The sequence below is a fragment of the Mirounga angustirostris genome, unplaced genomic scaffold (genome assembly GCF_029215605.1).
Source record: "Mirounga angustirostris isolate CCGP_5_RB_7025 unplaced genomic scaffold, mMirAng1.0.hap1 SCAF_4, whole genome shotgun sequence".
NCBI lineage: Eukaryota > Metazoa > Chordata > Mammalia > Carnivora > Phocidae > Mirounga > Mirounga angustirostris.
Window position 1 is genome coordinate 178,725,573 of NW_026991712.1, and position 13,629 is coordinate 178,739,201.

General features: G+C 37.1%; 1 protein-coding gene across 2 annotated transcripts in view; it reads right to left on the bottom strand.

Annotated features, from left to right (window-relative positions):
- Nucleotides 1-13,629, bottom strand: part of SPEN (spen family transcriptional repressor) — a 103,400-nt gene that overhangs the window by 58,398 nt on the left and 31,373 nt on the right. Inside the window, exons 4-5 of one of the 2 annotated variants that reach the window (XM_045898619.3) lie at nt 8,671-8,991; nt 5,109-5,585 (exon numbers count right to left, since the gene is read on the bottom strand). In XM_045898619.3, the coding sequence (XP_045754575.1) occupies nt 5,109-5,585; nt 8,671-8,991 (798 nt within the window). Of the gene's footprint in view, nt 1-5,108; nt 5,586-7,408; nt 8,992-13,629 lie in introns of those variants that run through there. The other variant, XM_045898620.3, reaches the window with a different exon arrangement.

Sequence of the window (13,629 nt, forward strand, 5' to 3'; positions counted from 1 at the left end):
GGCTATTTCAAATGTCAGTTTTCCTGCCCTGGAAGTAAGAAAAAGAGAATGTCTGTCTCTCTCTCCCCTGTCCCCAAGCTTCTTCCTTAAATCTTCCAATTATGGGGGACCCTGGCTGCTCAGGCGGTAGAGCATACAACTCTTGAGCTCTGGGTATGAGTTTAAATCCCATATTGGGCATGGAGCCTACTTTTAAAAAAATCTTCCAATCATGACAGTATAAAAGAAATTCTAGTAATATAATTAACTATACCAAAAAACACATGAAATTTCATCAAATATTTTCTAAATCAACTTATTCTCATTTTAAAAATCTATATGTAGAAAGCTTGCTCTAAACTCTGATTCAGGGCACCTGGGTGGCTCAAGTTGGTTAAGTGTCCAACTCTTGATTTCAGATCAGGTCAAGATCTCAGGGTTGCGAGACTGAGACCCACACTGGGCTCCAAACTTAGTGGGGAGTCTGCTTGAGATTCTATCTCCTTCTCCCTCTGCCCCTCCCCAGGCTCACATGTGCTCTCTCTTGCTTGCTCCCCCCCCCGCAAAAAAAGAAAAGAAATTCTGATTTATTCAAACGGGTAACTAAGCATGATTTAATGCCACATGGCTTACCAAAAGTCACAAAGAGACAATGAAATGTCACTTACTACAGTTATTTTCATGTAGTTACCCTTGCTTATTACTACATTCATTTTGCTCCCACCTAAAGACCTATTTTTGTGAGAATAACAATCTGTAGTTACCAGACATATTTAGACAGACAAGCCAAAAGGGTTCAGAAGAACAAAAAAGAAAAGGATGACCATAGCCCAGAAAGCTTTTAAGGAAGATGAAGCTGCTTTTGGAAAGCTGGAAAGATGCACTAGCCATAGACACCAAGATTAATATAAATACATGTTAGCTCTTAATTAGACACGTATGTAGTTTTTCTATTTTGGCTTAGCCATTGCAAATGTTTAAACTACTTCTATTCTTGGGGTGCCTGGCTGGCTCAGAAGAGCATCCAACTCTTGATCTCGGGGTCAAGAGTTCAAGCCCCACATTGGATGTAGAGATTACAAAAAAATAATAATAAACTTAAAAAAATAATAAAAATAAATAAACAGTTCTATTCTTGGGGCTCCATACAACCTATCTTACTCCATAAATTTGGTACACACAAAAACAATATTTGTTAACTAGATGGCTGAATGTAAACTCAAAAGTCAACTTTAGATTAAAAAGAGATTTAGAGAAGTAACCTACTGAATAGGAGGGAATAGAATAAGAACAGGTTTAGGATTATCCAAATCTTAACTCTCTCCCTTTACCCCCTTTCATCCATTTCCCCCACCCCCCCTTTCATTCAGTAAACCTCTATTGAGTATAAAATCAAGGACGGCCAGGATATCTTTTCAGCAGTCTGGTGAAGTCTATGCACCACTTTCCAGAATAATGTTTCTAAATGCATAAAGTAAAATAAATAGGAATAAAAGGGAAACCAATTATATTGATGCAGTTATTAAAATATTTAAATTTTTGTGATATGTTTTCATTAACATTAAATTATAATACTTAACACTGAGTTTAATAACTACTTCCCAGTAATGACTAGAAACCCCACTGTGAGATATCTGCAACTATAATAAATTACCTGTGGATTTATACTGGTAACAAAGTAACTCATACTATCAATACTACTGTTTTTTGTTGCCTACTTTAATAATGGGAGGCAATACTTAATTTCAGTTACAGGTTACTAGTGAAAAGATGTAATTTTCCCCATCCAAGTTCAGGGACCCTAAGCCAGCCCAATCATCTTTGGGTGTGATCAAAGTAAACAACTGGGAAACAAAGCACAGTCAAAAACTACTTTAATATATCGGGAAAGTTTATGAACTAATTTAAAGTCAATAAATTAAATTCCTTTAACCTGTATTACAGAAAATTCATTAACGTGACAGGAAAAAGAAACCCAATGATAGGAAACTACAGAAATACAGTATGTTCAAAATCAGGGCTTTTAAAATAAATACTTTTTTTTTTTTAAAGATTTTATTTATTTGAGAGAGAGAATGAGATAGAGAGAGAGAGCATGAGAGGGGGAAGGGTCAGAAGGAGAAGCAGACTCCCTGCTGAGCAGGGAGCCCAATGCGGGACTCGATCCTGGGACTCCAGGATCATGACCTGAGCCAAAGGCACTCGCTTAACCAACTGAGCCACCCAGGCGCCCCTAAAATAAATACTTTTATGGAATATATGCATTTAAAATTTTCTGTTGAAAGGAAAAGTGACTCCCTAAACCATGACAGAGAAAGAGACATACAGCACCACAGGGCTGCACACAGGAAAGTTTATACCATTAAGTCCCAGTTCTCACCAGTTAAATACTGAGAACAGTTACGCAGAAACTGTAAGTGTGTCATTTATAAAGAGTTCACAACCAGACTGCTATCAATCCCATGTTTACTCATTGGAAATGCACCAATAGGAATCTAAGGGGGATGGAGGGTGACTGACTTCCCAGTCAGTCATGCAGACAGAATACTATATAGCTAGAACCAAGCTATATTTTATCTACTATAAGATGCTAATTTGAAACATTTTTAAAAAACTTGGAAGGTCATAGTTTCACAGTCATAAAGCTTTAAATATTACAAAAAAGAACTTATTTCCTCCAAAAGGAAATTGAACGTTCTGAATCTATATAACATCTCAAAATATTACACTCTGAGGTCAACGTAATAGTAAAGGAAAAGAGGACATCTGATAAAAGGGAGGCTGAACCGAGGGATAATGGGTATGCTCTTCCCACCAAAAGATTTTTTTTCCTTGTACTTGCTTCAATAATATGTAACGACCAAATCTTTTAGCTAATATTTACATTACTTTTGTTTTATCCGTTGTGTTAACTAAGAAATGTTATCTAAGTGTTTCAACTATTTATTGAACATGTACTGTGAGAAAGATAATATGCTAGGCTCTATGGTGTGCACAAAGGAAGACCTCGTCCTGTTCTTAGAGGATAGCACTGAAAGGCCTGTCACTCAGTCCCATCTCCAGAAAGTTCACCTGTTTCTCACAAATCAATATAATCTGATTATTAACATAATGTCTCTCCCACCTGTCCCAAGTTAGGCATTCTCAGAGTCCGAGACTTCATTCTCCAAGCTACTGAAATAGCCTCCTCACCACAATCTCGGTTTTTCCTAAGTCACCAGATGCCCTTCTAAAGCACAGATCTCAAACTATCTCCCTTCTCAAAATCTTTCAACCACTCATCTCTGCATAAAGAACCAAACCCAAAATCATTATCAATGTTAAGTCATTCTAAATTATGTGCTGTTCACAAAACATTCTTCCATTTGTATCCTTTAAGGTTGTTCCTTCAACCCACAATGTTCCCTGCCTGGCTAAAACTCAGCTCTTCTTGTTAAAGTCCTACATAATAGCCTTTATAGCCCTAAATCATAAAAACTTCCAGCCCTGAGCATGAATCAGGTAGCTGACAGAAGAGGAAATATCTTCAACAACTGTAATTCAGTCCCCGTGTACATTTTCTAAGCTTATTCTGCCTTTGTGGCAGTTATCTTTCTGACTGTAAATATTCAAAAGCATGTAACTGTTCCTTTAGCTTACATAAACAGTGATCAGCTCCATCAAATTAATCAGATGGCCTCTGGGTTCAAGTTTGTGAGCCTACATGCTAAGGGCCAGATCCCAAACCACTATCACTCCCACTGAAGTACAATGCCAACCTGAAGGCCCTGTATCATGTTTCTCCAATTTCAACACTTCCACAATTGGTTGGCTTTTCAGTAAGTTTTGACACAATGGAATGCTACTGTATCCCTTTAATGAGGAAGGTTTAGGGAAAAAGGACTAAAACTTGAGTATCTTAATTCTGGTTGGAGACAGGACATGACAAGACTTTATAATCAGCTTATAGAGTTCAAATGAACCTTGTCAATAGATCAAATAAATTCATGAGAGGTTAAGGGTTTTCATCCATGTCACAGAGCTACAACACTGGAGCCAGAACATAATTTTCCCCAATTACATGATCATTTACTTTTCTTAAATTAATTCTAAGCAGGCAATACTAAAACAAAAATCATTAATCTGGGCATTTTAATCAGGTCAAAAAATTTTGTATCCTATAAATTTAAAATGCACACCATCCAAGTATCAAACTAGGATATCTGGCATAAATAGGATGAATAACAATAACTGGAAATGAGGAATGGTTAAAGACTACCAATAACTGAAGCAGTAATAATAATAGCTAGCAATTATTGAGGCAGCATTTAATATATATGGTATCAAGCTAAGTACTTAAATACATTTTTTCATTTTAATCTTCACAGTAACTTTAAAGCATGATTCTCACAAAAGAGAAAGCTGAGGCATAGACAGCTTAAGTAACTTGTCCAAGATTATAAAATGAGTAAGCTATACTATCTACCTAGATCTGTGATAAACTTCTAAGATGTTTGCTGTTAAGATTACCTTCAAATTATTTTTATCTTTAGAATAAAACTCCTTTGTAAAAAAAATTCCCAACTAATGAAATTAGCTCCCTCAGCCTTAGTGAACAGCTGTTACAACCTACATTTAAAGAAAGCTTTTCTACTTAAGTTTATAAATTGGCTATCACCTTGATGTTAAAATTAGTTAAAATGTATCCAAAAGTTGATTTAGCCACTGACAGATGTGTCAACAATATATTTCACCAATACATCCTGAAACAAAAGGCTTTTATGAATTTTCAACCAAAATAACAGAAGTTAACATTATACACCCAAGAAATTAAAAACTTTAAAGAGATACCACGGCACAGGATTTACTTCATTCAGCTAAAGTTACCGTTTTTCTCTTTTGGCCATTTTAATATTGAGCATCTGGAGCACAAAACAGTATTTGCAAATCACTTAATTGCAGGTACTTGACAGAATGGTGAATTCCATGGCCACCCACTAATCAAAGCCTCTTCACTTGTTATATACATGATCCAAGATTACTTACTTTGAAAAATATTACTATGCTACAAATCATTACCACTAATTGTTGAGAATTTGTGACATTTTATTCAACAGCTCGTCTGTTAGAACAAAAAGCTGTTAACCTACCTGTCACTGCTGGTACTACTGCTGCTGCTGATTGAGTCACTACTGGAGGATCTACTCCTAGAGCCGCTGCCGCTAGGGGACCTGGTAGGTCTAGACGCTTGGCTAGCCAGTCTCTGAGGAGACTGATTTCTAGACTGTGATGAATGTGGTGACCGACTCCTGCTGTGCTGGTAATTCCGCTCTGGCCTTCTGCCTCGTACCTCCCGGGTAATATCATCCCTGTAGATATCCCTGTGTACCACACTGGGCAGTGTAAACTGCTCCCGAGCCCTAGGTTCGTATCGGGGGTCATGAGCATCAAAACGGTTTGGACTTCGACTTCGAGAAGTATAATAGAGCCCATGTTGTAAAGTCCGCTCGCGAGGATCTCTATAGTAATCCTGATCGTAATGTCTTGTCCGATCAAATCCTCCCGTCCCCCGTTCATGGTGTCCATAGGCACTATGTTCATAAGCACGCTCCCTGTTATCTGAAGCCCTGCATTTAGGAGGGGGGGAAAAATATTTACTCAATCAGAAAAGGGCAAGCAAAACTAAAAGCAAGTCATGCAAACATTCATTTCAGCATTGTCTGTCTTTGCAACTGTCATTTGCTAAACAGCATTAACCTACTTAGTAAGCAAACACTACTAAGCTTAACATTTTACTTAACTCCAAAATTTTCACAGCTGAGCAACCATTGTGTATATTGGGCTTTCATGACTAGTGTTCTGCAAGTCAGATGCTCTTTTTATTAGGGATTTTCTGGCTTATGTACAGAAATATACATATACCATCTCCTTTTCATTTGCAGTTTAATGTAACAAGAAGGGACTGTCATTTTAATATCAAAGTTTTCTATACTTCCACCTGATTAAAATATATACCAAACTTTTACTTACTTGACAAATTTATTTTAGGCAAAATTTCCATAATACATTTTAACACAGACATGAAAGCCCTATTGCAATGTATGTCCCAGCAGTAAGAGGGCATTTTCAAAGAAGTCCAGAAAAAAATTTTAAGTATAACTTTTTCTCATTAACTTTCGACTTCTTGAGTAATTATAAAAACTACCAGATTATGTAAACTGCTGTGCCCAATCACATTTAATAACAGAAATGGAATCTTAAAAGAAAAAGACAACAACTTAAGTTATCAAAATACTGGATTGACACATGCTATTCTATGGTAAATTCAATTAAAGAATAAAGATTATTTTATCTCCTGGTGCTATCAAATTCCACATAATTTTTAAAACAACTATTCCATGATTCTACTTGTTAATGTCTATACTTAATGTTTACAGGAAATATACTCTCAAAGGTTTTAGCTAAAATCAAATTGCCTCTGATGAAATCAGCCAACTTTGGAAACTAAGATATTCATTCGAAGGTTGCTATCAGCAATGGTTTAACCTAAAAAAAATATTTCTGTAGGACATGAATATTTGCCAACCTACGGTTACAAAAAATTGTTGCATGTTCAATTACACACATGCAATTATGTGCTAATACTGAAAACCAATTCTAATCCTATAAAGAAATCTTAACATCTTCTACTTTTGTAGAAAACCAGAACTCATTTCCTGAGTTCCTAAAAGACCATTTCATCACATGAATCTCAACTTGAGATTGGGTTTCTTCCCAACCTTATCTTTGGATGAGATCTTCTATCAAAAGATTAAGAAATCATCAAAAACACAGAAAAATTAGAATCTTTCCAGTGAAGAATATCTGGCAAAAATCTTACAACTAATACTATGTCCCCAATACATACATAGATCCAAATCTCTGCACTAATCTTCATTTTCACCCACCACTTCACTTAGTAGCAACCATACCTTCCTAGGCTATTTCTGCTTTTTGCTGCTATGATGTAAAGCAACTGGCATGGCAAAAAATTCAGTAATACCTTTCCTATTTAAATGTATTAAATAACTTTCTCCTTTTTAAATTTGCTACATCTCTGGCAATTGGATAGGTACTTCAACGTCTAACAAACAACAGGGTTTCCTTTGAGACTTAAGAGAAAATTTCACAAATAATTCATTTAGCACCCTATCAAATGTTAATTGGTAAAAGCTGTTATTAACGATACAACAGAAGCAATAGGCAATAGTTCTAGGAGAATTACTGCTACAGCTGATATTTTAGGAAGATACAGAAGGCAGGCACAAGAACTAGCAGGGCTGAAATCTAATAGCTATTCTTTGATTCATCTATTAGTACTAAATACTTCTAGAGTTAGTGGGGGGAAAAAAGAGAGAGTTTGACTTGGGTTAGGAGAGGGGCTAATATACACAGGTCAGGACATACCAACCTTTTCCAAGTGTGGAAACACGACCTATAATCCCAATTAAATCTAGGGAGAGAATTGTGAACATAACTTCCCCAATTTTGGCCCCTCTTATGGGGGTAATCCACCTTCTTAATGGGCAAGGGTGTCAAATGATATTTAGATGAACCATAAGAAAAAAAAAATCTTAGTGACCAGATAAAATAATTCCACTGGAAGCAAGTAGTCCCAGACAAAGTGTAACTCTCAAACCCCCAGACTTCTTTCTTGAGATAGCAGACAATTATAAATTCATCCACATTCATAAAAATTTCCAGCCCTAAGTAGGAATCAGGCAGCTGACAGAAGAGGAAATATCCTCTACGATTCCACCAAATGAGGAAGAACAGTTGCTCCCCATTAGTTCACCTTTGTAGCCATCCAGCACAGTCAATTTTGATTGCTGTATCCACAACTGATCGTCACCATGTGTTCAAGGCTAAAGTACCTTTAACTGGACAGCAACTTGCTTAAGAAACAAAATAGTAATCCTCTTCCCCTGGGCTAATGGAATCTTGACTGCATGACATCCCATACATTCCAGCAATTAGAAAAGAATGGCTATATTCCAGGATTTAGAAACATTCATCATCTCAAATTTCTCCCATTCCATCAAGGAGTATAATTCCAACATGGAAACTGTGTAGATCCAAAATGGAAAAAATCAAACATTGCCTTCACTCTTCTTCATCCAAGTACAGATTTCCAGATTAAAGTATTGTTTGTAGGATCCAAGCGGTTGAATCATTATGGTCTGCTAGGTTTTTGGGGACAATCCAATTTGTTTGTACACTTTGTGTAGTGAAAATTGAGAAGCAGATATCAACTTCTAAAAGAATCTGTAGGCTCTAATATTCCAGAAATATTCCATATAGTACAACCACAAAATCTGTAGCCAAATAGCTCCATCAGATAGCAGAGATATATCCAAGGAAGGCCTTCAGATTATCCAAGAGAAGGAATAATTAATTCTAGAAGACAGGTAACTCCAAAAATGATACTGCCATACAAAATCTTCCACCATTTTATATCTCAGGAGTAGATATCCAACCAGCTGCAGGAAATAATCCTCTACGATTCCACAAGATACCAGCCACTGGGATAGAAATCACTTCCGTTTCCAACCCAAAATAGGAAACATTGAGAATGCCCAAAACTTTAAATCCATCTGGGGCCCCTAAATATGAGTTTCTGTTTCTCACCATATCAAATACAAAATACCTGCCTACAGAAACCTTGGAACTTACCCATCAAGTCTCCGCTCATAACGTCCTTCTCGTGCATGAAGTGATGGTGGGGGGCCATAAGCAGGCCCTCCACCACCTCCTCTGAACCCAGAAACCTCTCTACTACGAGATGCTATGGAAACTGTATCATCCAATCCCCGAGCAGCACTCGGAATGGTGCCTGGTTCATTATAATCCGTGCGTAGGTCTCTATCTCCCATTTTGTTGACTGAGTTGTGAGCTTTCTGTGCACTTTTGATGTCCACAAAATCCACAAAGGCAGCCACTCCTCCTTCAGATCCCCTCTTGGGGAGAATTTTGACACTTTCCACACGGCCATATCTGGAAAAAATAAAGCCAACATTATTGTTGCATAACAATAATTTTCCAAGAACAGTTTTTGAAAATGTGTTTCTTATTTTTAGACAATTTACATTATCTATGTATGTGGGAGAGGTTACAAAGTGACACTTAAGATGGCTTTTACATTCACATTTTTCTTTCTTGGGGAAAAATTTACAAATTTTTTTTTAAAGTAAGCTCTACACCCAATGTGGGGCTTGAACTCATGAGCCCTGAGATCTAGAGTCACATGCTCTACTGAACCAGCCAGCCAGGTCCCCCAAAATTTACAAATGTTTTAACCATTTTATTACTCTCACTTCTTAAATATTTACTAAATTACTTTTCACCCTTTTTTTTAAGATTTTATTTATTTGCGAGAGAGAGAATGAGAGACAGAGAACATGAGAGGGAGGAGGGTCAGAGGGAGAAGCAGACTCCCTGCTGAGCAGGGAGCCTGATGTGGGACTCGATCCCGGGAATCCAGGATCATGACCTGAGCCGAAGGCAGTCGCTTAACCAACTGAGCCACCCAGGCGCCCTACTTTTCACCTTTTAAGAACCCTTAGCTGAAATGAATCTCTCAGATTTTTTTTTAAGATTTTTATTTATTCATGAGAGACAGAGAGAGAGAGAGGCAGAGGGAGAAACAGGCTCCCTGCTGAGCAGGGAGCGCAATGCAGGACTCAATCCCAGGACCCTGGATCATGACCTGAGCCAAAGGCAAGATGCTTAACCATCTGAGCCATTCAGGTGCCCAACAGTCTAATTTTTTAATGCAGTTTTCTGCTATTTAGTTTTTTCCAAGAGGTTAAAACTACCAAAATTTATAATTTAGGTATACTTAAAATTGTTTTTCATTTAAATTAATAAATTTGAGAAAATCTTTTGATAGACCCTATGTTCCCATTTTTATTAAAAAAATGCTTGATATGTCTGTAAAGAAAAATTTTAGGGCACCTTTTATATTTGGAAGATATATGTAAGAAATATACTGATTTGGAATTTTAAAAGTCATGAAAATTCTATGAATTTCATTAGGAGTTAACTATGCTTTATGCACTTATATCTGGCATTTTAGAAAGGCAGGCACAGCAATTTTAAATATAGCATTCTTATTTGCTGACAAACCAAAATCATAATTTTACACTTCTCCTGGAGCTGACATAATCAGAAAGCAGAACTTTTCTCTTTACATTCTCTAGTGTAAGTTATACCTCTCACAAGGGAAACATAATCCTAAAATTCTGTTTTATCAGGCAACTGAACTAGAAGTAACAAAATTATTTGTTGATACTGAATTAATGACGGGATCTTTTTTAATTTGGAAGAAATTTGATAGAAATTGAAATAGTTCTTTTTTTTTCCATACAAACATTAAACAATACCTTCCACTGTATCTGACAAAGGACTTGTATCCAGAGTATAAGAAATCTTATAATTCAACCCATTTTTAAACAGGCAAAACACTTCAACAAAGAAGACACACAGATGGCAGATAAACCCAGGAAAATCTGCTTAAAATTATTAGTCATTAGGGAAATGCAAATCAAAACCACAATGAGATACCACTTCACATCCACTAGGATGACTATTTAAGGCAGAAAAAAAAAAGGAAGAAAAGAACAAGTATTGACAAGAATGCAGAAAAATTTGAAATCCAGTGCAGATCTAGTAGAACTATAAAATCGTGCAGCCACTGTGGAAAAGTTTGGCATTTTCTCAAGAAGTTAAGCATAGAATTATCATATGATCCAGCAATTCCATCCTTAAGAAGTGAAAACTGGGGCTCAAACAGATATGTGTACACCAGTGTTCACTGCAGCATTATTTACAACAGCCAAAAGATGGAAACAACCCTAGTGTCTACCAATGAATGAATAAACAAAATGTGAAATATACGTATAATGGGATAGTATATTAAGACATAAAAATAAAGTTTTGATACATGACACAACATGGATAAAAATTATTTAAAACACCACCCTAAATGAAATAAGCCAGACACAAAAGGACAATTCGTTTATGATTCCACTTATATGAGGTATCTAGAATAGGCAAATTCATAGAGACAGAAAGTAGAATAGAAGCTAGGAGGAGCAGAGACAAGAGGGAAATGGGGAGGGGCGCCCGGGTGGCTCAGTTGGTTAAGCGACTGCCTTCGGCTCAGGTCATGATCCTGGAGTCCCGGGATCGAGTCCCACGTTGGGCTCCCTGCTCAGCAGGGAGTTTGCCTCTCTCTCTGACCCTCCCCCCTCTCATGCTCTCTATCTCATTCTCTCTCTCAAATAAATAAATAAAATCTTAAAAAAAAAAAAAAGAGGGAAATGGGGAGTTATTGCTTAATGGGTATAGAATTTCTGTATGGGATGAAAAAATTCTAGAAATAGATAGTGGTAATGGTTATATACAACACCATGAATGTACTTAACACCACTGAGTTATATACCTAAAAATGGTTAAAATGAATGTTATATTATGCATATTTTACCACACCCACACCTACAAAGTTTATCACTAAATGGAAGGTTGCATAGGTTTTTCTTTTTCTTTTTAAAGATTTTTATTTATTTGACAGAGACACACCGAGAGAGGGAACACAAGCAGGGGCAGAGAGAGAGGGAAGCCCCATGTGGGGCTCGATCCCAGGACCCTGGGATCATGACCTGAGCTGAAGGCAGACGCTTAACAACTGAGCCACCCAGGCACCCCTGCATAGGTTTTTCTATTAAAAAAAAGAAGGGTGCCTGGGTGGCTCAGTCAGTTAAGCATCTGATTCTTGATTTCAGCTCAGGTCATGATCTCAGGGTCGTGGAATGGAGCCCCAAGAGGGGAGTCTGCTTGAGATTCTCTCCATCTCCCTCTGCCCCTCCCCCATGCCTGCACGCATTTGTGCTCGCTCTCTAAAATAAACTAGGGCGCCTGGGTGGCTAAGTTGGTTAAACGACTGCCTTTGGCTCAGGTCATGATCCCGGAGTCCTGGAATCGAGTCCCACATTGGGCTCCCCCTTCTCTGTGGGGAGCCTGCTTCTCCCTCTCCCTCTGCCTGCCACTCCCCTTGCTTGTGCTCACTCTGTCTCTCTCTGTGTCAAATAAATAAATAAAATCTTTAAAAAATAAAATATAATTAATTAGGTAATTAAAAAAAAAGAGGGAAGCAGCAAAGGGAAGCAACTCCCCATCAAAAATTCAGTTAGCCAAAGAATAATACGGGGAAAACAAATGTTTAAGCTTATGTCCTGAATAACAAAGAGTTAAATACAATACTATGCATTGATTATTAATTACCAAATAATCATTCCATAGATTATGGGTGTAAAATAAAGTCAAATCATGCTCCCTTCCTCAGAAGGGCGGGCTTACCATCTCTATCATTTTTATATAAGGAGAGCACACTTTAGAAACAAGACATAAATTTATCTTCCAATTCAACAAAGGAGAACTCAATCAAGTATTACAACTAACTCTACATTACTCATCTATACTGAGAAGACTGGAAACTCCCAAATTAAAAAAAAAAAAAAAAAAAAGGCAGTGTCTAACTCTTCATATCCATGAAAGCTCAGCTGGTAAAGGTGATGTCCTGATTTTCTCTACTCTTTCCAAAATAACACATTTCCTACAGTTTTCAAGTATTCAAGATGAAACATTTATCTGACATTTAGTAGTTAAAAAAGAATCAAACCACAATTAGGTAATATTTCCTTTTCAACAACATCGAGCCTTAGATACATACAGGTTTTCAGAGAACCTATGGAATATTTTCCAGTAATATACAGAAAATATCAATTTCTAAAATTACACGGTCACTAGTTATGTGATTAAGTTAACTCATTTATAATTTCTCAAGAATTAAGAGAACCTAAGTTTAAAATAAATTGAGAACAGAAAGCTAAGAAATTGTGTTTGACTGCTACAAGCTGCAGTATATAACTATTTAATAGGTTTGTCTTCAAAAACACAGTAAAGAAACAATACTAAATTGGCTTCTGTTTGGTCAAAATGTTCAACATTAAAAAATATTAAATTGATCAACATACACTGTATTCTAAGTTTTTAAGAGTCAATTTAAAAATTATCCAAGGTAAGGGTGCCTGGTTGGTTCAGTCGGTACAGCATTCAACTCTTAATCTCAGGGTCCTGGGTTCAAGCCTCACGTTGGGGGAGCCAACTTAAAAAAAAAAAAAAATTACCCAAAATAATGCCACGTTTGTTGAAATGTTTGGTCTCCTTTCAACAACAGACAATTTAGGGGTGCCTGGCTGGTTCATTCGGTGGAGCCTGTGACTCTTGATCTTGAGGTTGTGGGTTTGAGCCCCATGTTGGGTGTAAAGATTTTTTTTTTTTTTTTAAGATTTTATTTACTTATTTGACAGAATGAGAAAGCAGGAGAGCACCAACAGTGGAAGCAGCAGAGGGAGAAGGAGAAGCAGGCGCTCCACCGAGCAGGGAGCCTGACGTGGGGCTCAATCCCAGGACCCTGGGATCATGACTGAGCCAAAGGCAGTCGCTCAACCAACTAAGCCACCCAGGCGCCCCTAAAGATTACTTTAAAAACAAAAAATCTTAAAAAAAGAAAAAACCCCACAATGGACAATTTATATAATAAGCACTGACAGTCCTTAGCAGTTCCTTGAA